Below are 27118 nucleotides of genomic sequence, written 5' to 3' on the forward strand. Positions count from 1 at the left end.
TGATTTGCGCGTTATTAAAAATGGTGAAAGTTGCTTTTGCATTAAAAAATATATACGCCGTCTTCAAATTTACATTAATAGGATTAATATTCATATTAGTGAGAGCTTTTCACATTTTTTACAAAACAATTTATTAGTTTAATATGTAATTCAGAATTTTATTTTGGTATGTTAATTAACTCACTAGATTAGCATTTATTCAGTATAATATTCTTATTTGCTCTGAGATAATTACATTATTTTCTCCTCATTTTTTTTTTAAGTTTTCAGTAACACGATGAGTATGTTAAAACTCATAAATAATACATTATATTATTCTGATTCAATAATTTTTTCAGAATATTATTGGAGTACTCAAAGTGTGAATTATAAAGAGAGACATTCGAGTCGTGATTTTATGGAAATATGCAACAGGAATAATAGCCGTCGAATTTCAGCTTTAGTGTCAAGCCGGATTTGTTTTACGAGGCAAATATTTTTTGATATTTGAGCCCTCGCATGGTTTTCATTTCCATTTCTATCGTGATTATTTTGATACGGTATTTGCCGCTGGCCCGGAATGTAACTTATTATTTGTTGCTACTTTTATATTTGGTTAAAATTCGACGTTCGAATTTCTTCTCTTCAAATTTTAATTAAATCAGTATTGTAATTCAGCTACGTTATATTAAATGGCGCAGAGAACCGATTATTTATTTACGTTTTGTTTACTGCTATCGCAAAGCTTTCAGTTTTGTTTGAACGAATATATACAACGAGAATAACAAATAAAAGATTAAACTATTATATCTTAATAAAGGAATTCATTGATACGACGAATTAGAAATTCCGTGCTCTCCACTTTAACGCATTTTGTGATCTCTTTTTCATTAAAAAATAGTATGCCACGGTCACGTTAGTCGAGTTAAAATTCATAAATTCTAAGCTGCGAGATCTTTGATATTATATCGGGCAAGTGATGGTTTTCACTTATACGTTTCATTAAACTAGAATTCCTATATCGCTAACGTTTCCGTGCGCGTTGAAAACTTGGGAAACAGATTTAGTACGATGGGCAGAAAATTGCGTCTCATCCAATTTTCCGTACGTGTAACCGAACACAGAGCGTTCGATCTATTTCAGCGTGTCCGCGCACCAAAAATTTCATTTCGATTTTATTATTCGCTTTTTTAAACTCACAAGAGGGGAACGGCATCAAAATCGATCCGCCTTGGGCGATGTTGAAATATATAGAGAAACATTTCAACAGTCAAACTACAATTTCAGCATCAATTCCAACAATTTGGATGACAACATAAATGCATTATTCAAATCAAATATTAGTGTAAATTCACTTTTGACAATAAGGGAAAGAGTTTGAGATATTTAGTCTGGTTTTTTAATCAGTTTTCGATCAAAGTGCGTTATAAAGGAGTGTAATTATCATTATTATTTTAAATTGCGGTATGCAAATGCAAGTTTTTTGGTTTTTGGTCTTTTGAGCAGGAAAACCAATTTTGCACTTCAACTATCGCCCATTAATTACCGATTAATCGGCTTGCTGCTTCCGCAACAGTTAGCCAGTTAACGAGCTTTCTCGTTAATTAATCGTAAAACAGAATCGATGAAATGTTGCAGCTTCTTTGCGTTGGAGCACACGTGAAACATCGTCGGAAAGGGTGTGACATGTAAAGCGCACAAAGTGCACTTACGTTGCATTTACGCTACCGTTACTGGCACAGTTGACTCGAATTCTTCAGCGGTCGCGCGCGAATTCTTTATGAGGACCTGCCGCTCGAGTTTATCGGATGACCTAGTGGCCCTTTGACCCCGAATGCCCGGCGTGCATACGACGTGATGCATTGCCGACCTCGTGGAAACCCGTGCAGCGTGCAGCCATCTAGGACGAGAGGTATCAAGCTGCGGGCGTGAACTTTTCTCGACGAGAAGAGCTCGACTGGTACGCTGATGCTCTCTCCGTGGGTGATAAATCTTCGTGTCATCCTCGTGACGTCAGCCGAGGCGCGGTCATCACATAATTGAGAACGTCTCAATAGATTCGTCTTTCAATGCGACCAATAAAATTTAATTTTGATATTTTTAACATAGCCAGCATGACACAATTTCCTAAATAAATCATAAATTATATTGCTGCATAAAAGTGAAGAGACGAAAATAATTTCTATCGTGAAATTGTTTTCAAATTATTTTTTTTTTTTTTCACCAAAAATATTTTTGTGTGAAAATTTGAGAACGAAACTTTTATCTAAAAGTTTTCCATCAGTAAATAAAGAAAAAATGCAATCTAGTAGAAAAATGATTTATAATTTAATTTTCATAAATCTTAACATAATAAAATACTTGTACCATTTTTATGAGTAAGTGTAACCACAAAATATTTATCACCATAATTTTATTGAAAATTAACAATAGAAAATGTAATACATCTAAAAGGCCAAAGTTTGATACGTAAAATTCTTTTATCAAAAACGTTTCTCTTTTATAGGACATAAAATAAAACCTTTGAAACGTTATGTTCTCAAAATATGGCTTCTCGGCTTATGGGTTTTTTTTGCGGCTGCTACGGTTGTTTTTTAAAGTTTACTTGTACAGTGAAATTTCCTGCGGGCCTTTCTATTTTAATATTCCGTTATATGTTTAAACGGTAAATGTAACAAATTTATTATAATTAAAAATTTTAATATAGTCTCTTATCGCTAATATATTTTTTTTGCAAGTATATAAGGCTTTTTTACATTATGGAAGATTATCGGGATATAACTATTTTAAGTTTGCCCAGAGATTAAGCTTAAAAAACGCCCGTTCCACCGACATTGAGATGATTCGAGACGTCGTCTCTTCTCGAAATATTTGATAATCGTCGTTCATCGTAATGCATTTTACTTTTAATCGCGTCCTTCTGCGAGCGAGTACGCTTCTCGTGGCGTTTAATCCGACGAAATTGCCACTTTGTCCGCCCGTAATGAGTTCTCACGTCGCGACGGGGCATTATGATCGACGAGGGCGGCGGCGGCGGCGGCGGCGGCGGCGGCGGCGGTGGCGACGACGAAAAGGAGAGAGAGATAAAGAATACCGAGAGCGAGACGAATTAAGTTCTCAACTCCATTCAAACATCACTTCCGCCCCGATGATCTCACCGCGTTCCTTCTACAGTTTGATCGACGCGCACGTTATTATTATAAGGAGTTATTCCTCTTACTCTTGGAGTTCCTGCACTCTTTTTCCTTCATTGAAGCACGCGCCCGTGTTATACTAATCGCTAACGCATTTTTCGCGACGCGCGACGTAATCGATGATATCGAGTAAGTAGGAAATGAATAATTGCAGCGGGGCGCGGAGGGACGCCACACCGCGGCGGTCGAAAGGTTTCTAGTGGAAATCGAGCGGTACGATAACTCTTCTAGACTGAACTGAGCGCTCGATAACTCTTCCGGATGACCGGACGATCAATCAGTGCAAAATATAGGCATCCATAGCTCACGCGTTATCGATATCAAGAGAAGAAGACGCGTTATTGACCTCCGCCTGGCATTTCGTTTTTCAGGCGCCATCATTAGTAATATTATTCCGCATAAGTCAACGACATTGCTCGACAAGGCTATCGATTGTTAAATATACAAATCACATATGAGCCATTTGTAGAATTTTAATTTACGAGATGCATAAGCGAAACCATCTTTAATTTTATTTGAATTAAAATGCAAAATATCAAACATACATTTTATTTATTTCTCTGTATACAATTTCAAAGATTTATTTTTTAATTTTTATTTTTGTACCACCATGCATATTTTGTACAGCGTTTTAAATGATTAGATCTCCCTTTTTTTATACGCTCTTTTTGGAGTGGACCACTCAATTATGGAGGTGGTTCGAACAATCGTTGCACTTGACGCATACATTGCGCTTTCACAGAACTCGCAGAATCGCATTGTTGGCCGGTTTGCACATAGCTTCGGCAGAATGCGCTCTTTTCGGCACTGAGGACCGGCATCATGGGCGTATGAAACGATTCCTTCTGCCACCGCCGCACCATACGCTATTAATATCATGGGGTATATTTAGATTTCAATGGGGAAGAGAAACGCGAGACTACCAGACTACGAAGCTGCTTGCGCGATATGCTGTGTGCAAAGTGCAACCGCTTGCAGCAAATTGCAATGAAGAAATCTTTATATGAAGTTTTTCTATGCGTTATCTTAGAATTGAAGAATCGTTCACATCGATGAAATTCGATTGCTCGTCACTTTTAACTAAGAGCGCTTTTACTTTGCTAGAACATTTCGATACATTTAACAATTGATGAATAAAGTAAAAGAAGCTTTTTTATGATTTATAATAAATTGCAAATATAATGATTTCTTCATATATTTATATCACACAGTTGTCGATCATCTTTATGTCTTTATTCAAATCCAAAAGGATCTTAAATTTGTATATCACCGTCTCTGGAGTAGCAGCGCAATATTATTCTTCGTTTCTTAAGCAATATCTTGACGCGAATTTACGCGCGGCCAGTGGATCGCATTATTTCCAGAGCACGAAGCGCTTCGAACGGAATGCACTTTCTGGTTCATATTTATAATTATCGCGACGATGGTTTTCGCGCGGGGCGCCGCGCGCGAGTATATGCATTCACAGCGTCTAACGCGACATCCTGTTTCTTGTCTTTGCTGTTTTCGTTTTTCTCGCTTATGCACGGGAGACCTCGAGATTCAACACGTGACTAGCAAACCTTCACGGCTTCACGGATGCACTCTGTTCGGCTGGTCGTATCGAAACTGTTCGGGTCGCGGGGCAACGCCTGGAAAAGCTTCTTAGAATGATAAGTATGCGTCCATGGTTTTCCAGTAAATCCTTAAAATATTTAAGGATTTATTCGACGTTCCATGAATATCCGAAAGGGGCGAAAACAGCCCTCTGTGCGCCACCGATCCTCTTTCGATGCCGCCATTCAATAGGGATTGGCCGCGGATAATCGTCTAATAATTTTTCAAAAAATGAAAAATGACAATATCATATTATGTAAGTTATATTTTTATATTTTACTCGAATCGTTACAAGTGACTTTACGACATACATTTTTTTCTATACAAAAATACATTTGATGTAAAGAAGTATGAAGATACATACATACATACGATATCGAGAAAGACGATTGTGAAGGCAAATATTTTTATTTTTGCGCGGAATTATTAGATATTAATTTCGCAAATTTACAACAGTCCATATTTCACAATTTATTTTGTTTCTGTATTAAATTACCTCGTTTTCTGCGAAAAATTTGTTCGAGAAATATCTCGTTCTCGAGGAGAGGTCGATGACACGGGTTAGCTTATGTAGAGAGAGACGTTTGGTTTAAAGGTCCATTAGATCTCCGGACGCAATATCGTTGCGACAGGTGACACACCGGATCGTAAGAAGCAGACGGCGTATATTAGGGACACGCCACCCGGTATATCGTCACAGCAAAACATGGACGAAGCACGGTTCCTTTCGATCGATCAAAAGGGAGTAATATTATTTTACATGCGCATTTGGAAATATATCTCTGTTGCAACATGTCAGTAATATCCAAATAAACAAAGCGTGTTTCACATTTAAACGATGTGTTTAAACGACACGCTAACGTACATATTGACTCATTCAGCCCGTATTTATTCGTTTTAATCGAAGAAGAAAATTTTTCTCCGTTTGCAGCTGCGATAAATAATCGCAACTAGGTTGCAATGTCGTCTGCTAATTAACGCCGGCGAATTTCCGGCTGTACACTTAGAGCGAGATTTAACATTATGTCATTGATAAATTTAATACGAACGTCACTGACAAATACGAGTTCGGATTGCTTCTCCTGCCGCATGTGCTGACCGGTATCATTCCTTCTAATTTGCGTTGCGGAGTTTCGTGGTAATTACAATAGTTTGACACGTTATACCGTAAGCGTAAGCTGTTTTCGTCGACTCCGTCGACTAGGGAGAGTCGCGAGATGGAAAATCCATTTACGATCTAAGCTCCGGCTTAGGGTAAGCCCCAGATCGGCCCATGATTTTGGTACTTCGATAACCCAGTCGTGCCAGCCGCCAAGCGAGATGTCCGCGGGCGATCCTCGATCGATTTTCCCGGTATCTCGACAAGGGATTAGGTCAGGGGCCAGAGAAACGGGTTAGAGCATGGCGAATCGGATGCTAGTACGGCCATCCGAGTGATGAGATGATTGGCCCGCTGATGAAACCTGATAGAGCTGCCTGCTGCTTGGCCGGTCTGGCTTGGCGGATTATGTTCTCCCGCGCGAGAGCACGTTGGATCACAGCAGCCGTGATCTCATCCACTTCCGCCTCGGACACCTATTCTACTCTTCGACGCTTCGAGACAATCTATCGTTATCTACGAGGTCCGAATTCGATTTTGAGAAAATAAAAAATTACAAGCTCTATAATTCTCGACGAACTCAATTTTTATCGCCACGAATACGTAGAGATATACTTTGAGCTCTCGATTAATATATTTTTATAGTACAACATACTATTGTGCGGTTATTTAGGTGTGTCGATTAAATCTTTTAAAAAAAATTGCATTTTGAACGAAATTAGTTGTAATAATTTTGAATGAAGTTCAGAGATAAATTTTGCATTATTTTTTTTATATTTTGTCGAAGCAGCTCTTATATGTCTACATTTCCAGAGATATTTGTCAGCACGTTTGTGTATTTTCTCCGGGACGAATACGGTTATTTACATACATGTACGGCCATAAATTAAATAATATATAAGTATCCATAAATTCGTGCCTGACATTGTCTGCTCGAAGCGGGTCGAAGTTGGAAGAGAAAGCAACAAATTGCATCTAGTTGAAAACTCGTTCGGCCATCTCTCTTGACTTTCCACGACGAGCAGCCAGTCTCGAGAAAAATGACACTCTTATCTGAAAAATGCTCGCCCATAAACAATCCTACGAATCGGTGCACGATAGCGGGCGGGCCGCTCTGCTTCGTATAGCACACGCCTTGATATCGCTCTTTAACCTGTCGACAAAGTACCGTGTGATAAAACGCGCGAAAAATCGTGACTTCGGTAAAAGACTTAAAATAGACGTAAAAAAATTTTATTCTTTGTGTGTGTGTGTTCGCTCAGATAAGATAATATTCAACTATTCGCAAATATTCGCGCGTATCGGATATTTACGTGTATTAAATATTACTTTTTTTTGTTTTATTTTAATTGTTAAAATTTTTGATTGTTTTTTTTTACTTTTAATTATAATAGATTTTAAGATTTTTTTCAATATTTAGAAATTTTGTCATGCTTTGTCTGCATGTCATAATGAAAAATACAGTGACGCAATCGTGTACAAATATTAGCACGAAGTATATTGTTCTTTATCTTAACAGAAATGTTAAAAATTCTCAGAATTAGGTATGATTTATGTGGCTTATCACAGCTGCAATAGATAATTTAGTATAACGTGTATTCTCAGAAAAATGCACATCGACGAAAAGAATTTATTCTAGAAAGCATATATAAATTATTAAATAAGAATATAATTGATCTATTTAATCAAAAACTATTTATTAGCGTATTGTTTAATATTTAATTACTCAGCAACTTGTAGTAAATTGAATTTTTACCGAGGTAAAACATATAGTTCTAAGTTAATTGAAAAGTAAGATCCCATCATTCATTTTATGCTCTTGACGTTTAATTTGCCGGTGCGCTTTAATTTTCAACGTTAAATAGCATTATAATTAGGTCTTAGATTAAATTCGCGCTAGAAGAAAAATCTACTACGAATTAGCGAGAAGAGCGGGAATGCACTCTATAAGTTTACACCTCGGTTGAGATACGTCAAAGAATACAAAAGAAAAGAGAGCATCGAGTGAGGCGCGAAATTAAGAAAATTGATTGTCGTCACAGAGAAACGTATTCCATCGACAACCCTTTTACGCGGACTTTTTCTATCATGTCTGAGCGTCTTTGTTGCTCGACTCCCTTGCTCGCCGACCGGAGTATTCTCTGGGTTTTACCGTCCGTAGAAGCGGCGGCCGTTTAGACGTCAACAGCTGCGTCGCAGCCCGCCCCGTCCGCTAGTCGCGTCTATTTGTTCCTCTTACATTCTTCATGAAATAGTTTGGTCTCGCCGTGGATATACATCGACTGACTGCGCGCTCCGAGAGGGATTAAGAATATCTTTTCGCTTTCGTCGGAACGTTTCGAAGCGAATCGCCGGGTTTGCGGTCCCAGGATGGTGTACTTCCTTCGACGAGAAGCACCACTGCACACTCGTTTGGCGAAAAAAAGAACGAGTAACCGTGACGACCCCTGAACCCGAAAGCGTACTCGAGAAGTGAGCGGGAGGTCGCGTTTAGAGGGAAGTACTTGAATCGTAAAATTCTGCGAGATAAGACAACGACGGTATGGAGCGCTTTGAACATGAGAGATTTAGATAGGAGAAATCGATACGCTCGGTGAACTTACAAATAAGTGCTCCGTGAATTGGAATACGCTCTCCTCGGACATCGGCGCGCGTTATCTGAAGTGAGAGATACTTGTTGGAGAGCAGCCGGAGGGAGATCTGATTATTGGACCTGTACGGTGTTTTATTGCCCATTCAAACGGATTGATTGCGGAAACGGAAAGAAATACTCTATGTTTCTGTGTCAACTTTTTTTATTGCTTGAAACAAGTCGATCGCTGTAGGAAATATGTATACATTTGTATAAATTTCTTATGAATATTGGAAAAATAAAATTGCGTCAATGGAAAATTTTTTAATAATTTAATCAAGATTTAATTATTAAATTATTAAAAAATTAGTTTAAAAAATATATGAAAGAAACAGGCTTCGAATTTGTATATTTCGGCACGTCGAATTCTAAATCACTAAAACTTTAAAACGGAATTGTGGTATTGATTAATTTCTCGTATGTCGGATGTAAAATACTTATTTTAATACTTGACAAAGCAAATGCATATAGGTCCACTTTTCGCAAATAATCATAAATAAATCCTTTCTCTCGCGGTATTTTTCGATGATTCAGACGTGTGGATAGATAGATCCGTTGAATCATTGTTGCATTACGAGCGCGAATGTACAGTCGTATACGCGAAATACACTAATTTTGGCACACTCGTTGCGGTACCTTCGCGTAAGCGTAGCTTTGGTCGTTTTTCGACGCGACTCGTTCTATCGCGAAAAACGAAATCGTTCGAATGACACCATTGGCCGTGTGCGCGATTGTTCTAACAACGGTTCATTCATACACCCGCAATTTGAAAGTAAGGACACTTCGTTCCGCGACACCTAGCTCAGCCGAGCCTTGTATACGCATGAATTGCACTAATTTCCGACGTATTTCCTCTGCTATTATGGCACAGGCATACACGGTCTCTCACCCCCACGTGACTCGCCTGACGCAAACTCTCTTACGCAATCGTTCCGGCGACACACACGCACATGTAGCGCGGACACTTTCTTCATACAGCCAGCGAGAAGAAAAGGACACTTTAGTCTTTCACTCTCGACAACACGCAATCACTTATATCACAGATAATGGAGCGCTGCTACGCCTTGGCGACGGAATCCTGATCGGGCTTGGTGGGCAGTGGCCGGTTCGCCATCTTGCTGCCGGACGCGGACGTTTGCTGGGGTTCCGAATACAAATGGGCGGTCACGTCGGACGGTTCAGCGTATTCACACAGCAGCGAGTTCGGCCTCTTGTTATTCGTCTTTCCGCTCGCGCCCAGGATGCTCCCATTAAGAAATTCCTTAAAGAAATTCATCGGCTTGGCGGATTGATTTCTGCAGTTTGAATCGAGCTTCGGACTCTGCGACGATTTGTAATTTTCGGGGTAACTGTAGCCGTTCCTCGGCGAGCGATCGTTGCCGTTGACCAGATGATCGTTCACCACGTCTGGCGGCAACGGCTGCGGCGCTCTTCCGATCAGGCTCTCCAAGATTGGTTGCGACAGTCGACTTGTGCTGGGCATCGTCTCGTCGCCCGGCAATTCGGCGTACAGATGGTTCTGATCGCTCGTCCGTTGATCGCGCGGTTGCGTGTATTCGGTAATTGGCGGTCTGATTCGTATCCCGCTCGCCAGCAGGTCCTCCAAGGACGGCGCTTTGGTACCGATGCTGACGGACGGCTTCGTCGCGCCGCGCGACTTCTTCACTCGCGGCCGGATCACGTCGTACGCGTTCTCCTCGCGATCGCTCGCCGGTTGCCGGTCGTTGTTGTTGTTGCAGCTCTCCTCGACTTTAATCAGATCGTACAAATGCTCGATCATGTCCCTCGCTTGGCTGTAGTTGTCAGGATCGTTCAGCTGCTCTCGGAGATCTCTCAGGTATTCCTCCGTCAATTCCTCCGGCAGCGTTTGCGTCGCTTTGTCCTCAATATACATATTACCGTCTTCGTCGTCATCCGTGCCATCCACCTGCGGTTCCACATCGAGAATTCTGGTCTCCGAATGAAGACCGGCGTACTCGTGAACGCTCAGCCTCGATATCGATCTGGCCGACGTCGCGGCGGTCATGCCGTTGCTGGATGACAGCCAACTCGTCAGATTCATCATCGGGCTGGATGTCAGTTTAGGACACACGCCACGACGGCGCATGTAAAGAATCCCCGAAGTTAAGATCACCACGACGACGACGAACACCGCCACGACGCAGACGATTACGATGATTCTCTTCTCGCGCTCCAGCTGCTCCGATTCGTTTTCGATGTCGAAGTAGCCCTTCGGTCTTGGATAGATGTGAGGACCCACGCTGGGCGGATTGACACTTGGTTCCGGTTTCGGCGATGGTTTTTCGCAATTAATATGATGCCGCTGCGAGCAGATGAGCTCCGTGAAATTTCGCATGGCTATGAAACCCTCGCGCAGATTCAAGCACTTCTTCAGGAACTCGTCGACCTCGCAGTAGCTGGAATCCATCATCCACGAGACGGAGCTGTTACGTCCCGTCAATTCGCGCACCCAGTCCTCGAGGTTACAGCTGCACTTCTCCTGGAAGTAATTATTGCCGACGCGCGCCGAGTTTACGCTCTGCGAAATCGCCGCGAACTTGAGCGAACCTGGCCGGGCCTTTTGTATTCGATTGCCCGTGAAGGAGAACTCGAAGTTCGGCGCCGAAGCGACGCCGACTTCCGCTTTAATAGCGTCGCTCTCTAGATCCACAAAGAGATTTTCATCGATCGCAATGTGATTCCACTGGTGCAGCACAATGGAACCCTGGCTCAAGTGTTGGAACACGTTCTTGGTGAAGGTGACGGTCGCGGCTGATGTGTTGATGGCACCAGTGTTCACTTTGGAGAAACTAAACGAGGAAAAGAGATGCAACAAAACAAAAAAACATTAAAACACGCAATTAAAATACACTAAAGAAATATTAGAAATTGAAGAATAAAATCTAAGATTTTTTTTCAAAGATAAAGAAATAAAAAAAAAAAAAAACACTAGGAAATTGTTTTTAAGCAATTTAATATAGTTTTATCTTTGCATTTATAAAAGCAATAAAAGAAACATTCGTGATTCTCTCTGTATCAACTGTGAATATATGTACTGTAATTGCAGTGAGAATTGTTTGAAATAAGTTCGTATCAAACCTTGAATACTGAATGGTTAGATTGTCGTGACCGGCTCTGAACGCCGCTGTGTTGATGTTATTAAGTTGCACATCGACGAACTCGAGACTGTGGATGAGAGCTCTGTCGCTAAATGCGCCGGATTGGATCTCATTAATAGTTGTGTTGCTGATAATCACGCTGTAAATGGTCATGGCGCAGAAGGCGTCCTTGCGTATGATCTTCATAATGATGTCGTCCATACGAATTTCCGCGACAGCCGAAGGAAATACCCCCTCGGGTAGCTCCGTGATCTTCACGTTTTGGAACGTTATCTGTATCAAGAAACATGGTTTCGAAACTGATTAAATTTGTCGGACTCTATTGAACATTAATCTATTGAACTTTGAAATTTAATCGAATAACAATATGTACTCCCATGAGTACAAATTGGTCTTTGAGTTGTTTAGCGACATTCGAAACATAGAATATTGCGTTGCGCGAAATAATATCGCGAATTTATCCGTATTGATTATCAGATATTAATAGCGCAATGCAACTGGAATGTGAATATCGTAGATATTAATATTAATCAGTATTAGGTGTAATTTTTAATTTAAATGTACGCGATCATCGTTTAACAATACGACGCGCAATGACGAACTATCGAGAATAATTCATGATATCCGCACCTTGGTCGCTGGTCCATGGTGCCCGTGTTGAGGGGGGTCAAATTTAAAGGCGTTACTGGACAGTTCCAAGGACGGCACTTCCTTTATCATGATCCACAGCAACCAGGAAAAGGTGCACGGCTTTATCTCCACGTGTTTGCATCGCGATATCGAGACGCTCAGCGAGCCGCGCATGTTCTGGAAGGCGTGACTTTCCAGAAACACGCTGTTGCACTCCGACACCTCGAGATGCGTGTTATGTGCGCTGAGATTCTGAAAGGCTTGCCTTTTGGCGACCACGCTGTAGATTCCCGAAACATGCACGCGTTTTAGGGGCGCGCCGCTGCCGAACGCGCCCGCTTGTATTCTCAGCTCGCGACAGTGAGAAACCTCGAGTTCCATCGCATCCGGCGGAATGGTTCCTTCTTGCAACTCCACATTCTGGAAGATAAACAAAACGGAATAAAACATGACGTTGTTGAATACCTTATTGTTTGTAGTTTGCGGACCGACAGGTGCAATTAAAGAAGGCGGCAATGCCACACGATCGACATCTTGCACCAAGGCCGTGTGCCTCATTTGCCTCTCTATTCAGATTTATATCTTGGTTGCGTAACGCGTACCATAACAAGACGAGTGACTAAGACTGCTTTCTGAAATCAACAAGCTCGCGAACGCCTCTTTGCTAAAAGCTTCGCACAATTTATGATATTTGTCGAGAATTATTCTCAAAAATTAGAATTTGTAATTTCAAAATGTATGAAATAGAGAGAAAAATATTGAAAAATATTTTTTGGCTGTAAATTAATCTAATAGAGTTGATTTCGTTTGATTGAATCGTTAAAAAGCAAGAAAGATTTTACGTGTTTAAAATTTAAAAATTTACCATGTATCTTATTTAAAATATACTGATAACATATAAATTAAATTATTAATTAAAAAACGATAATTTAATTTTATGAAATATAACGTTCCATTAAATTCGACATATTTCCACCGAACTCAACGTCAACATCCTGGCTGCTATTTATAGGTATATCTCAACTCGCCAATATTTCGCTATATTGCTTGCGCTTCTCCGATCATATGTGTCACTTCTTAACGTCTCTTTCAGCTGTACGCTATGCTAGACTTTATATCAGGTAGGCGGATTACCGCTCCACGATAAGCTTTCTAGATGGAGATGCTTTAATCCCTCAATACTTTCACGCGGCTACAAAACAGCCGTGAAAATCGTTGGAGATTGTTGCAAAATACAAAAGGCAAAAATATTCAGCAGCAAATCTGCGAACGAATCTTCAATATCATCCCGCAGTCGTCCGCGAAATCTGACTTCGAAAAATCCGATTCTCCTGAGAATACGAATTTTCGACGATTCGTAAATAAGCGCCGGTGATTCTGATTTTTCCATTCTTATTAGGAAGGTGTCTCGTATCACGGTTTAAAAAAAAATTATTTATCCCATCTATTTTCGGAATGTGAGTTTGCTTTTCGTGGTGCAAGCAAACGCATCCGGTTCCTTCAGATATCTTTGACATAACTAAATCCGTTATCTGCCGATGTATTTTTGTCACCGAGATATCTCAACATTGTTTACACACGGTAACAGTGCTTAGGAAATACGATGCGTTAAGCGTGTTAACTATACGATGACTTGATTTATTACGTGGCACAGGAAAAAGAATAGCTAAAATGCAAACATTCAACGATAAAATTATTTTGTACACATCACTTTGTGCGAGCATTAACTAATTAATTTTTCTTTATTCTTGACTAATACTTATTAGTTTGTTAAAAAACTTTGTGATATTAAAAATGAGTGCTCCACTTTCAAAATTATATTTTCATTAAAAACATTTCATTTGTCACAGTTGATTTTATCACAGTTAATAAAATTGTAAAAATTCATAAGCGCGTTATTGACAAAATATTTATGATATTTTTGAAAACGATATAAATTAGTTATTTTATGTTTGTTAATAAATAATGATTTTCACAGATAGCCTGTTTCTAATTCTAAATTTCTGCAAGTTATCGAATACTTGAAAGAGACAAAATTATTACTCTTTTCCTGTTTGGATTTCTTCCAGGTTCCAATATACGATGTTTATCTTTCGCAGAAAATTATTTTTCCATGTATCGCGGTTTATTTTTACGTTTGACTTCACGGTCCACGCGAAAAAACTCTACAGACATAATGCGGCGCCCAAGCCATGCTGGTTCCTTCAAAGCACCGGAAAATCATTTCAAGAGTTCATTAGAACGCCGATGAGTCATTCTACTGTTCGCATTCGTCGCGTCGAGTAATGCGTGCGGTTCGACTTTCGTATAGCGTATCTCGGTTACATTACAGTAACCGGAAACTTCGGTTCGTTCTTCGTTTTCTTGTTTTGCCGTCTCATCGCGATCGATATACATAAATCACGATTGGATTTCAACAGGCGAGTTACCCTTGAATGCTTATCATTGGACAAAGAAAGACAAAAGATATTCCCCGTATTGTTTTACGTCGAGTATGCAAAATTAATGTAAATATCAAGCGAAGTAAGGTAATCGACGAGATAGATCGCGATGACAAGAGTATGGGAGCAGCTGTGTCAGACGATCTTGTTGGAGTACGGTGACTGCAGCTTCATTACGACTCAGATCACCCGGACAGGTACGCTCCCCGATAATATGGAGAGTTCAGTTTCATAGTAGCGTCGTATAACACATATACGAAGTCCAGAAACTTATAATATATGCGACATAAAGGTGGATTTTTGCTCTTTTCCTCGCCTGATTTACTCGGTTCTGTCCTATTTTATACAACGATTATTAATTTGATTATAATGTAATTTATTTCTCATTATATTCCAAGCTTTTACAAAGTCGTATTATTTTCCGATATTCATTCTTTACTAATAGCGGGAATTTCCTGCGTGTTAACTCTGCCATGAGATATACGCTGCTTCGGTTGATAACGCTGCGGACAAAGTAAATGCAACTGCGGCGGTGCAGCGAGCGTAGTTCGCGTTTCAACCCTAATTAAAAATATGCTCGACTTCCTTGTAATTCAACGCGAAAATTCCGCGTACAAGCAGTTAATTAACGAAATAGAGACACGGGAAAAACCGCGATGTCGAGAGCCAGCGAAATGAGTGCGTTGCGTTGTCAACGGTTGCAGTTGTATTAGATCTGCTTTCGTCGTGTGAGATTGGTGACGTCACCGCGGACGCGTCGCGCGGCGAAACAGCTGTTACAGTTCGACGGTTCTCCTCAAAATAAAGAGGAACGCGACTAGGCGCGGCGGAGGGAAGTCGCATGTAGCTTCTTCCTGCACTGTGCGACATTAGTCGAAAAATGCGTCGCTCCTCTCCCTTCGCTCTCTTCTTCTGATGAATGACTAAGATCGTTCTTAAGAATCATGCCACTTCGGTGTGACTCAAGGGCTGGGATAACACCGGTTATTTCTGCGTCGTCGGGCCTCGGGCACAAAGAGAATCTCTCGAGGCCTTGCTAGTTACGAACGGCATTAAGCCGCCGGTGCGAAATTAATTTTGCGACACTGGGAACACGGTTGGCGAGAAGCCATCGTAGAAATTTCTATGATCGTTGCAATGTATTCTAGATGGCAATTTAATTTCCATATTCGCTCGCTCGTTCGTGTACAGTACGATACGATCGATAGTCTAACAGGCGCTATTAAAGTGGAAGATATTTCATAATATCAATTTATGTCAATAAATGCGCCGGAATCGTTGCTGGATTTACAACCATCAAAGATTCGTTCGTTTTTTCTATCGCTTCTCTGAGTGAGCACTATTTGAGGGAGTCTTAGGAAAACAATTTTCGACTGTTACAGATAAAAAAAAGCGTAATGAAAACATTTGAAACCTCTAAAACAGTTCGCCAGCTGCGGTTATTTGAGAACCCAATTCATTTCGAACTACCATAAAATATTAAAGTAGATTTTTTTAAGCGGTGTTTTATCTCGGTTTACTTTGTTCCGCAACGGAGCGTATCGAATCGTTTCCGTTATCGTTTCGGTTGAATTCAATTCCATATGTTCGGAAAAAGATTTTCGTAAGGGAAAAACTTTCTAGTTTTTCAGGCTACGCTACTTTCACGATACATTTAACACTAAATGTGGCAGTGTGCTTTTAGTATTATTCGTTTAATACAAAGATCGCATTAAATTTGTACATGAAAATCAGCTAATAATATTTATTGCAAAAAAATATTTCGGCATTCGACTTATTTTATTTCAGCTGTGTATAGCACATCAATCTTCAATAAAAATATTTTAATATTTATATCTGGTTTTTAAATATTTTTATCGAAGATTGATGTGTTATACACAGCTGAAATAAAATAAGTCGAATGTCGGAATATTTTTTGCGTTAATTAACGGCGTCGCGATCAAGTTGCGCTATTTGATCGGTTATCCAAGCATCCATGGCAAATACGACAACGGAAGCTTATAGTATCGAGAGAGCCTCGCACAAGAGAGAAGCTACTGTAATGTGAATTGCAACGCGGAGGTTGCAGTACGTATACCGTTAGCTAAGGGAATCTCAAGAAAGCTGAGACTGTCTGGAATATCGATGAATTGCAAGGGTCATGTTGACGACGTCGCACACGCGAGCAAACATTATTTCCACTTATACAATGCGACCGGTGGTTGGTCGGAATGCGTTGAAGCGGAAATAAAGAGAACAGACCACTTTAGTCGGATTGCGCGAATACCATCGGACCGTGGATCGTGGCCGACTTCGCGATTCGTCTTGCGGCATTGCGAAAACTGATAGTTTTGGCCAGGCGCCACGACGAACAGAACGATCGCGGAAACCCTGTTTATTACAATAGCCTAATAGAACTCGTAGGAGTTTATGCCGACTTTAAAATATTTTTGCTGATTTTACTAGCGCGAATACGAGAAAGAACGATGCTGAAAAAAATGAAAGAACAATGCTCGATGGAAAAGATTTTTTGTATAAAATATCAAGTTTTTGCAGTCTGAATTAATTTTGAAAAATGTTTTTTTCTGATTTTAATTGGATTTTAATTTATTTTAATTTTAATGTTATTAATACAATTTTAGCGTAATTTAATAATCCTTGTTAATTATTTCAAGAATTTTATAGAGAGAGGGAGAGAGATTTAAAAAATATAGTTTGCTAATTATAATCGTGGATTGTATTTTAAATATTAGGAAAGCTATATCTGTTATTTTCGCATTAATAAAAATAAAGATAAATTGCGAATCCTTCCATGATGCAATTTATATTATTCAGTATTACGATGTACGATCTGATTTTGCTCCAAAATTTATGGAAAAAACGTAGAGAGCGGTGGTGGTAATTATGCTAACGCATTATGGCTGACACGGATGACGGATGAATGAAAATAAAACGCGGTGAACGAGAAGTTACGTAAGATGAATTATGCGCGAAAATAAGTGAACGTCTTTCCATTAAATTTCCCGGCGTGGCCTTTGTGGTCCTCCGCTATTATCGGTTACGACCGACCCCCAAATTATGCGATAAGAAGCACAACGTCGAATGGACGTAAATAATTAAGCAGCTTGGAATACGCGTCGCGCATGCCGATTTCGCCGCATCGTTCGGGTTTACGATAACCAAGTCACGTAGGTCGTCTGAATTGAGAGTCGCCGTCTGAATTGGAGAATCGAAGAGGAATTGACGGCCGTACATCATCAGTCACCGTATTAAGTTCTAATAGAAACGCTAATCGAAACGCTAGGATGACGTTTCCGCCGACGTCGCCGCAACAATTCCCGTCATCTAGACGAGTAAATCCGTTTATCGCCGGCGAGACATGATCGCGAGATGAATGAACCGGATAAGCGCAGGTGCCGAGCCTATGTGGAAAGTTTCGAGTTTCTGTTTTCATGACTGACGAAGTTGTGTCGCCGTCTAATTGACGCAGTCGGGGAAACAGCCGGGCGTCTGCGACGTATAAAAATAGTACAATTCACTGCCTAGTTCTAGTTCGAGGTGAACGAGAGGAAGACAATCGAGTTATTCTAAACTCCGGCTTGCCGAGAGATCCCTCAGGCGCCGTCTGCTCTCTTCTTCGAAATTAACCGGCTGTGACGAGTCTCGGTCTTTAATTTGCAGGAAAAAAGCAGAATGATCGCTATTGTATCTCGGCGGGCCGATTCCGGATAACAACGTCTCTGCGCTCTTAAATATAAAATCAAATTAAAACTGCAGAATGCGAAATTAGATTTCAAGTGTACGATTAAAATAAAATAACGTTACATTATCCGATATAATATTACGACCATCGATATACTGCGGATTATTCCGTGCAATGAGGCTGAATATTTAATACTGCATTATTCGCTCGATATAAATATATATATATATATGCACACACATAATGAAATTTACAATTATGCGTTTTCCTCGTTTGCTGCAGCAGCGGCTGGTAAACAAAATTCAATTTAATTATCCGACTCGTTAGCGCATTATTATAAATTTTAAATATTGCGTCTGATAAGAGACACGTCGTCGTTGCAATAGCAAAGTGGCGAAACTGGGTTAAGTGAAATTATATATAATTTCGGTTGTTTCTATAATCGCGACGCGTCGTCCATTGAAACCACCGAACATAATTTAAATTATTAAATTGCCGAATCTCCGAGATACACAGAAATTTATTACTCGAGAAACAGAGTGACTGAAAGAAGGATGAAACTATTCTTTTCTGAACATTTGCCGTTATTGAAATTCGCAATTCGACTGTTACATAGTTAATTCGGTACAGCGGCAAGACTGAAAATGCGTAGCAAGCGTGATATTCGCGATATGCGCGCTAGTTAAATTTCTGTCTTTCAGGCCGACGTTATTTGCTAATATTTAGCCGCGTTCCACCGCGCCATAAAGCAGCGGACATACGCCCACGTAGGCGCTTCGTGCGAAGTACCGGCGCATATCTGCCGTCATGATGTCTCGTCCCCGCGAAATTCGCGAGGCTCGAAACGGCGTTATGGTGATTGCCACGGGAAATGCCGGAAGTTAATTCGCGGAATGGCGACGCATCCGCCTGACACTCGCCTTCACTCGCCGCGCGCCGCGCAGGATGAAATTACTACTCGCTTCTCGCATACGTAGCCCCGGTAGGATACGCTTGCTTTTGCCGATGTACGAGCGGGCGAGCGAGCGCCATTATGCCACCGGGGGCCTCGACCGGGTCGCGTCAAGGGATAATTCGGTTAATTGCCGCAGCACACTCGGGTACTAGATAGCCTGTGATCTGCTAAGTGCGACGAGCTAGCAAGCTAGCCGCGCGCCGCAGTCGCTCTTGTTTCATTTCTATCGCTTTAATCTCCTGCGATCTATATATCCTATCTTGGCTTTTTTACCACTTTATTACATCGAGAAAATGCTTTAATCGTATCTTTTTTAGAAGATAGATGTCCTACTTTGCAGCATTAAATTAATATATATAGAATCGTGCGCGCGCGCGCGGGAAAAGAATATAATGTATTGTGTTCTTTCAAATATTGAATCTTCCACCCGGATCTCTTCTCTACAAGGTTATTCTAAATTTGAACGCAAAGCGAGAGAAAGACATTTCTAATGTTAATTATACTTGCGTACAGTCATGGGGGAGTACAGATTGCCCCACGATTTCGTTACGAGCGACTGCGACGCGGAAGACACACAGTACGGTAAACGATTCGAGTTGAGCGGGCATAAATACACGCGTATTTACGGATATTCGGCCTCCGCTGTACATATATGCGTGATATACGTAGAGACGTGTTCGCGCGAGATAGGCGAGGCACTTCGCACGTGTGGTTAATCGCGATAACTCGCGGGGGGGAGGGGGAGAAGCATTAGAGAGAGCGAGAGAGAAAGCGAGAGTTATCGTTGCGAATGAACGAAGCAGGATGTCGAGCTATATCTACGCCCCCGGAGCAAATTCTCCAGACAAAGCCGGCAAACCGCAATCGGCTCTCGGATGCGCGTACACGTATTGTGCAGCGGCGGACCGTCCTAAAATAATTTATCATCCCGCAGGGATGCGCGAGCCGTGGGGGGAGGCCGAGAGTGATAATAGCGCGTTCCGCGATCGAGATCGCGCCGGGTTTCCCCCTCCCTCGAGCCATTTATTGGGTTATCAAAGTTATCGGGGCCGGTAGTGTGCCGGCGAGAGGAGCGCGGCTCTGAGATTCGCGAGTATGATAAAAGATCCTTCTCTCTCTCTCTCTCTCTCTCTCTCCGCGGGCAAACGAAACTAGGGAATTGTTTTCGAATCGGTGCTCGCGGCTGCATGTCGCCCGCTGGCCGCTGTTAATTGTGAAATATTGCGCTGGGAAATGCGAAAATAGGTCGGAGCAATAGTAGATAACATATCACGGTGACTTATGAATAGTGGTCTTCGTGGAAAAGTTTTGTCCGATCAAAATCAACGGACTCCAATTTCAATCTTAGGTCGCTATCGAGCGGTATGAATTAATGGATAAATATAAATAGATGGATGAACATACGGTAATTGTTTTCTCATAAAAATGCATAGTATTGTAGATGTGGCACCACTCAAACATTTAAACGACGATACAATAAATGATAATAGTTTTATAGAAAAATTTCAGATAATTTGTACCGTTGATATGCGCAATTAATCCACAATACTCCGTACGTCGTCATTCTAAGCAACGCGTTAATCTGACATTAATGTCGTAAAGATATGTTGAAGTCTTCTTTTTAATGGAAATGTAATTATTTATGCGTTCCAGCCTCCATTCTGCGCATACCTCTATTCAACCTACTTTGCCCTCTCTTTCGTATTATATAAATTCTAATACATTTACACGGCGTGGCGCAGTAAAATATAATTTTCTATTCGCTCATGTGAGAGGAAACCACTTATAGACTCGATTTACGTAAGATTATCCCGAACACTTCTCGCCTCCCGCTGATGACCAGCCCGCATGATCATGCAGGCTCCCTCGCGTCAACGCCCCGACCGGAGAGACGCACCGTCGTGGACCGGATTGTAATTCGTTGAAAGGGCCTATTGTGAATAAATTGAGCCGAGGCGAGGATCGGCCCGGCATTCGTTCCATCGCGGCGCGGTTTTGTGCGCACGAAATTCCCACCGCTATACGCCCCTCCCTCGTCCCTTCCCGTTCACCCCTGCGTCGAGCCCCTAGTAGAAAACCACGTGAGCCGTCAATTTATTATTATTAATCCAGCGGCAGCTGGAGTAGGCGATGCGTGTAAAAGGTCGACGGAGGTGCGACCGTCCTCGAGGATGACGCGCGTCGTTATCGTTGATCACGATTTCGTAAAGCTTTACGCGACATCTCGTTTTCCCGTTTAATAGGCAGTTTCGGAGATGCGGCGTTATTTTCCCGTTGAGTATAACGATAATTGCATGTAGGATAAGTTATGTTTCCACGGCGAGGTCGTCGAACGTATCGCGGACGCACACACGCGTGTATCTGGTGGCATCGTTTCCGTCCTAAGTGCTGCTATCGTTCTCGTGCGATTTCGCGCGACGTGTTATTTTCCAGTTCCGATTGTTAGCTTTATTCGCTCCACTCGAGATGATTGCGGTGACGAGAGAAAGGGAGCGGGGGAATAAAGCCAGAGAGAGAGAGAGAGAGAGAGAGAGAGAGAGAGAGAGAGAGAGAGAGAGAGAGAGAGACAGCGAGAGAAAGAGAGGAGCAGCGTTGCGAGACCATTGCAGAAAGCTTTGCACGCAACCGTGCTTTAATCGGCCGTGTATTGTTTTCGCCAGGTTTGCATTAACAGATTTGCCCGCCGCCTCCCTTTAATCGCGATCGGTTTGTAATCGAGTTAGTCGGGAAAAGCCGCCGCTTATTAACAGATCCGTGAGCGTTAAATCACACGCCTAAACTGCCGCCCCGCGAAATTGTTTCGGCGCGGCGGCCAGCACGTGGCGCGCCAACGTTAATTGTTGTTTCCACGTGTAATTTCAGGTCGGCGACCGCGGATAACGGTGATGCGAAGCGTTCGAATTAAATCTCGATGCCGGCGCGATGCACTTGAAGGCGCATCCGAAAATTAGCCGCGCGGAACTAGCAGCGAAACGAATTGTTCGCCGAGCGGGGATTCAATTAGAGATCGGTATTATTAATGCTGCTTAATTTTCATTCGACTGTAACGAATTCGCCGTTTCGTTTTACATTAAGACTGAAACCAGTTCAGAGGAAGTGTCCTCTGTAAAATATTCAACTATAGGAAACTGGAACTAGAACGGAGCGAGGAAACGATTACATTACAGTTGAATTTAAGCGGCGATAGTGAAATAGGTCCCGAGTTTTCGAACGAGCGAACGCGAGAAAATATTCGTGAAGCAGCTGGCTCGGACAATGCATCGTACCTCTCCACTTCAGTCGTGGTGAACCCCCCGGCCGGAAATTGCATGCGGCGGAAGTCGCCTAGGTTCAACCGAATGCATGAGGACGAATTCGAGAGACCTATCGGAACGATCTACTCGCCAAGTGCTTGAGCGAGTCGACTATTGTTGGAAATCTTTCCACATATCTAAGTCGCGCGTACACGTGGTCATTGCGGAAAATTACATTTGTAAGTTGTAATTGAATTTAACGACGCGGTGCAGCACGCCGATGCATTGCCCCGAATATTTTAGAGTCGAGCTTCTAGATTCATTGAAATATACTGCATATTTCCGGTGACTCGAATTAGATTTGATAGGCTAAAATATCGACCCGACATTAATACACGACATAAGATAAGATGTTGGATAAATGAAGATAAATGCGTGGAGCGCGCGCATAAAATTATCTCTCTTATTTCAGCAAACATAATTGTACTCTGAGGTAGCAAGAAATTATTAATAATGTAACGTGATAAGATCGAAGAAGAATAATATTTTATTATCCATTTATGGATTTTTTCTTGCACAATCATTTGTGATTATCGAATAAGCGAAGGGAAATCTCGCATTATTTCTCTGTAAGAGAGATCCGCGTATTTCTACATTCTTCTCCGCTCATTGCGATTTCAGTATTTGATTATCGCTTGATTCGCTATTTCCGCCGATCAAATTAGAGTGTCCTTGTTTCGATACAAGTGAACTTGTACGAGGCAGCAAGGAGTGCGGCTAGTTACTGAGCGGCAATGCTGGCTGCACGGTAAATGGAATTAATGGCGTTGGAATGATAAGTGTCGCCGTGACTGAATCTGATTTGATTACCAAGTATGTATTTGCCGTCCGGTAGTATAATAGTGATCTAACGCTGCCAATTATTGTTTCTGTAGACGCCGTTAAGCAAACAAAACGCTGTCACAATTCGCCTGGTCAATGCACTCGCCCGTTTCGATTATATCTTTAAAAGAAGTGATTATGCATCTGAGTTTTTACACTTGAAGCGTTTTCATGCATCGCGCTCATTGCTTTATTCTTAGTTGGAGATGAGACTGATGATATTATCGACTTTATTCATCGACACCAGTCACTTTACTGTCTGTCAATTGTTAAGGACACCGATGTATTACGCATCACGCCTACGCTTAATACGACAGGCGTTTATCAGATGGGCAAAAATCGCTCTCAATGATCTGAAAATTATTTAGACTTACGTCAAAAGTTATGAAAATATTATAATATACATCGATAATATTTTAGAAATTCAAGTTGCTATAATCAATAAATTTTAATATTTTTATTACAAAATGTTATCAGTAAGTTCTAAATTTCTTTGAATAACTATGCACAAGAGTTTTTGTATTTCTTTTTCGAAATACATATTAATTTGAACGATTTGTGTTAATTTAAAATCTTTTATTCATACCTTTGGACATCTAATAAATAGTTTAAATCAGCTTATTCATATTTAATTAGAGAATTTAATTCATTTAATAAGGAAAAAGATTCATTGTAAATATATTATAATCGTATCTTTAAATAGTTTTTTATCAGTATTTTAATTACAATTAGTATTCCAATTTAAAATATAATTTTAGTTGGTTTTAATTTATTATTTAATAAAGAAATTAAAGATAAATAAAACATTTTACGATTATTGTGCATATACATTTAAGACAATATGGAGCAATTTGAAAATTGCAGTAATAAATGGCGACAAAGCAATAAAATAAGACGACATGATAAGACTTTAGACAGTAAAGTGTCTGGTTACTGTAAAGGAGAACGCAACGCTGTGAGCGTCGCTTAAAACTGGTTTCTGTTGCGTTTCTATGCGAGTGGTTGATTGGAGCGTAGATAGAGAATAGGCTTACTCCAGTTTGCGGTCAAGAAGCGTAGCAGAAACTCAATCTGGCCGTAGAAGGATTACAGATTATCAGCCCACGCGTTACGTGTGATCAATATGTAATTCGATCACTCTTATTATGTAAACTAAAATATAATCCCTTTTTCTTTTTTTATTGAAGTTTCTTCGCAAGATATTCTTCGCTCTCTGCAGAGTATGATTATTAATCTTTCATAATAAAAACAATGTTCCATCATAAGTTAATGTATTAACGGAACGCGGCGTCGAATTTATTCTCGCAGCTAAGTCAACCGTAACGCGCCGCAACGTATATCATGGAAATTTCTGCAGTACTCGACATACATTGCATGCTGAAATTTTAAAACCCTAAATCAGCGAGATCTTGTTGTGTGTCTTACGACCGATGTTACTCGAACAAGTTATCGCGACTGACAGTCGCACGTGATAGTTTTATCGTGTTTTCTACTCGAGTCCCTCCTGTCGAAAAGTTCGCGATGTGCATCACTGTGATATACCGCTGCATCGATTGTGGATGGTATCCAGCTGAGTGCAGCTGACAACGAGAGCGGCAAGTGGAGTCGTGGCTGCTGCACGTTGCACCGTGCAGAAACGTGGCTATACGAGTTACAGCTTGTCCGTGTTTACGCAGGGACGGACTCGAGCAAAAGTTTTACATTTTCTCATTCATTTGGTAATGCTTCTGTTCTTTAAAATGTCTATCTTTTATTTTTAACACAATGCTATTATAATAAGAAAGAGGATTCGTTTAATGGGAATTTTTTCTGAGAAATAATATCACAATTATATTAATAATCTTTTATCTCTTGTTGCGAGTAAATTATGAACAAGTTATTCATTTAAAAAATGTAATAATAATTTTGATTGAGCAAATTTTATTTAGCAGCAAATCTTTTATCCATTGGAGAGGTTTGTTATTTTAACTCGGTTGTTGTTTCAGAAGTTAAGATCTCTTACAAGCCTAATACAACTAATTCCACCGCTACGCCTACGAACGCGTGCACTTGTACGAGCGTGCGCATGCATGCATGCGATTCCCACCGTATTTACGGGCCAATGATTTATATGTTAATCCCGCGTGGAAGGCAATCCCGAGTCTCTCCAGGACTCAAGTAAACTTTCACCGTCGCGCATTAACGACTTCTCGTTCGGTACAGCAGATGCGGCGTGCCGAGATAAACGATTTCGCGCAATCCGCGAACGTGAAAAGCCGCATATCATTAACGCAACAGTGTGCGAAAAGCAGACCGCGCCTTTGACAGATGAAAAAAATTTGCTGCCAAGAGTCGCTTGCTACGTAACTGTATTGTTTCAAAGATAATTTTATCAATATTGATAATAGATATCTCACGATATCTTTTTTTAACACGAGAAGAATAAGACTCGAGTTTTCCGAAACCGGTATAGCAATCTGTAATTCTTTAGTATGTCAAACGCATTTTAAAAGAAAATGAATCATATCGATCGATAACACATCGATAAAATTTCGTAAACTCTTACATTATTAGTTAGAAATCTTTGCAACAAAAGATCAAAGTTACGGTGCGTAATATAGGTTTGATTTACGCCTTCCTGTCGCTTCGATATATTTTTAGAATGTATCAAGGCGCCCATCAAGGTTGCAACAAGTTACAGTCAGACATGTTGTTATATTCACCTGTTCTCTGGAGAAGACGCACTTGACGTTAATCCAGCGGTGCGCCTTAACGGTGCAGTTGCAGCCGCTCATGGCGCATATCCCCGGTTTATTGGCCTCGACGATGCACGAACGATGCAGGAACGCGAGATACCATAGGAACATGGAGCATACGATAACACGATCACACTTAATGAGCCCGTCAAGGGCACCGAGCGCTCTTCCCTTGGAACTCATCGCGACGATCTCCGATCGAACGGCCGAATCGTCAGATCACCAACAATCGATCACCGTCGATCGCCTCTTTCATAACGATTCGATCATTCGCGTTACACGGCGGTGCGTCCGCGCGTTGCGGATACCCGTGCCATTATCGATCCGCCGATCGATCGCGTGGATCCATCGAAGGAACTTCACTCACAAATACCACTGTATCCTCGCAGCTTCTTCCGCCGATCGATTCTGCGTTGCGCGTTCGAACGGAGGTACATTTCCCCTTTTATCGATCTTTAACGATCGACATTTCGCGAACGGGAGTTAACGACTGACTGTCTCGGGTGCGCGCGCGCGCGCGCGCGGTCTGCTCGTTGACGAAGAAGAGAAAGATAAAGAAGAAGAGGCGGTAGGCGTCTAAAGGCCAGCTGACGCGATCATGACGGAGGTTGCTTTTAAACTGTAGTCGGTGGCATACACGATCGTGTCTTCTCCCCACCTAGATTCATGTGGCTCGCCTGCCACTCTCTCGCTCTCTCGCTACAAGGTTCTCCCTCTTCAGCCTTTCGAGAGATGAACGTGTCGAGCCAACGGTGTTGGGTCCAAAGGTATGGGACTGGCATCGGTGCCCTCTCCAGGATCCCATCGGCGCGTCGCCGAAGGGACCGACGTTGACTTCCGCGAGAGTGCGGCCGTCGATTTTCGTACGCTACATCGACAATACCACGGTGGACGCGCATCCACAGCACCTGCGAGGGCGACCTTGACCAACTTACGGTTCA

General features: G+C 41.4%; 2 protein-coding genes across 2 annotated transcripts in view; one reads left to right on the forward strand and one right to left on the reverse strand.

The window, feature by feature from the left end:
* hiw (highwire) overlaps positions 1-27118 on the forward strand; it is a 170202-nt gene that overhangs the window by 128740 nt on the left and 14344 nt on the right. The window lies entirely within an intron of this gene.
* LOC105675380 (uncharacterized) lies at positions 8646-26817 on the reverse strand. The gene is made up of 4 exons (XM_012372489.2): positions 26145-26817; positions 12250-12669; positions 11600-11892; positions 8646-11310 (listed from the first exon to the last, which is right to left on the reverse strand). Exons 1-4 carry the CDS (start codon positions 26358-26360, stop codon positions 9558-9560), a joined length of 2682 nt encoding a protein of 893 aa, XP_012227912.1. The 5' UTR covers positions 26361-26817; the 3' UTR covers positions 8646-9557.

Source organism: Linepithema humile, chromosome 5, assembly GCF_040581485.1.
Source record: "Linepithema humile isolate Giens D197 chromosome 5, Lhum_UNIL_v1.0, whole genome shotgun sequence".
In the NCBI taxonomy this organism is placed as follows: Eukaryota; Metazoa; Arthropoda; class Insecta; order Hymenoptera; family Formicidae; genus Linepithema; species Linepithema humile.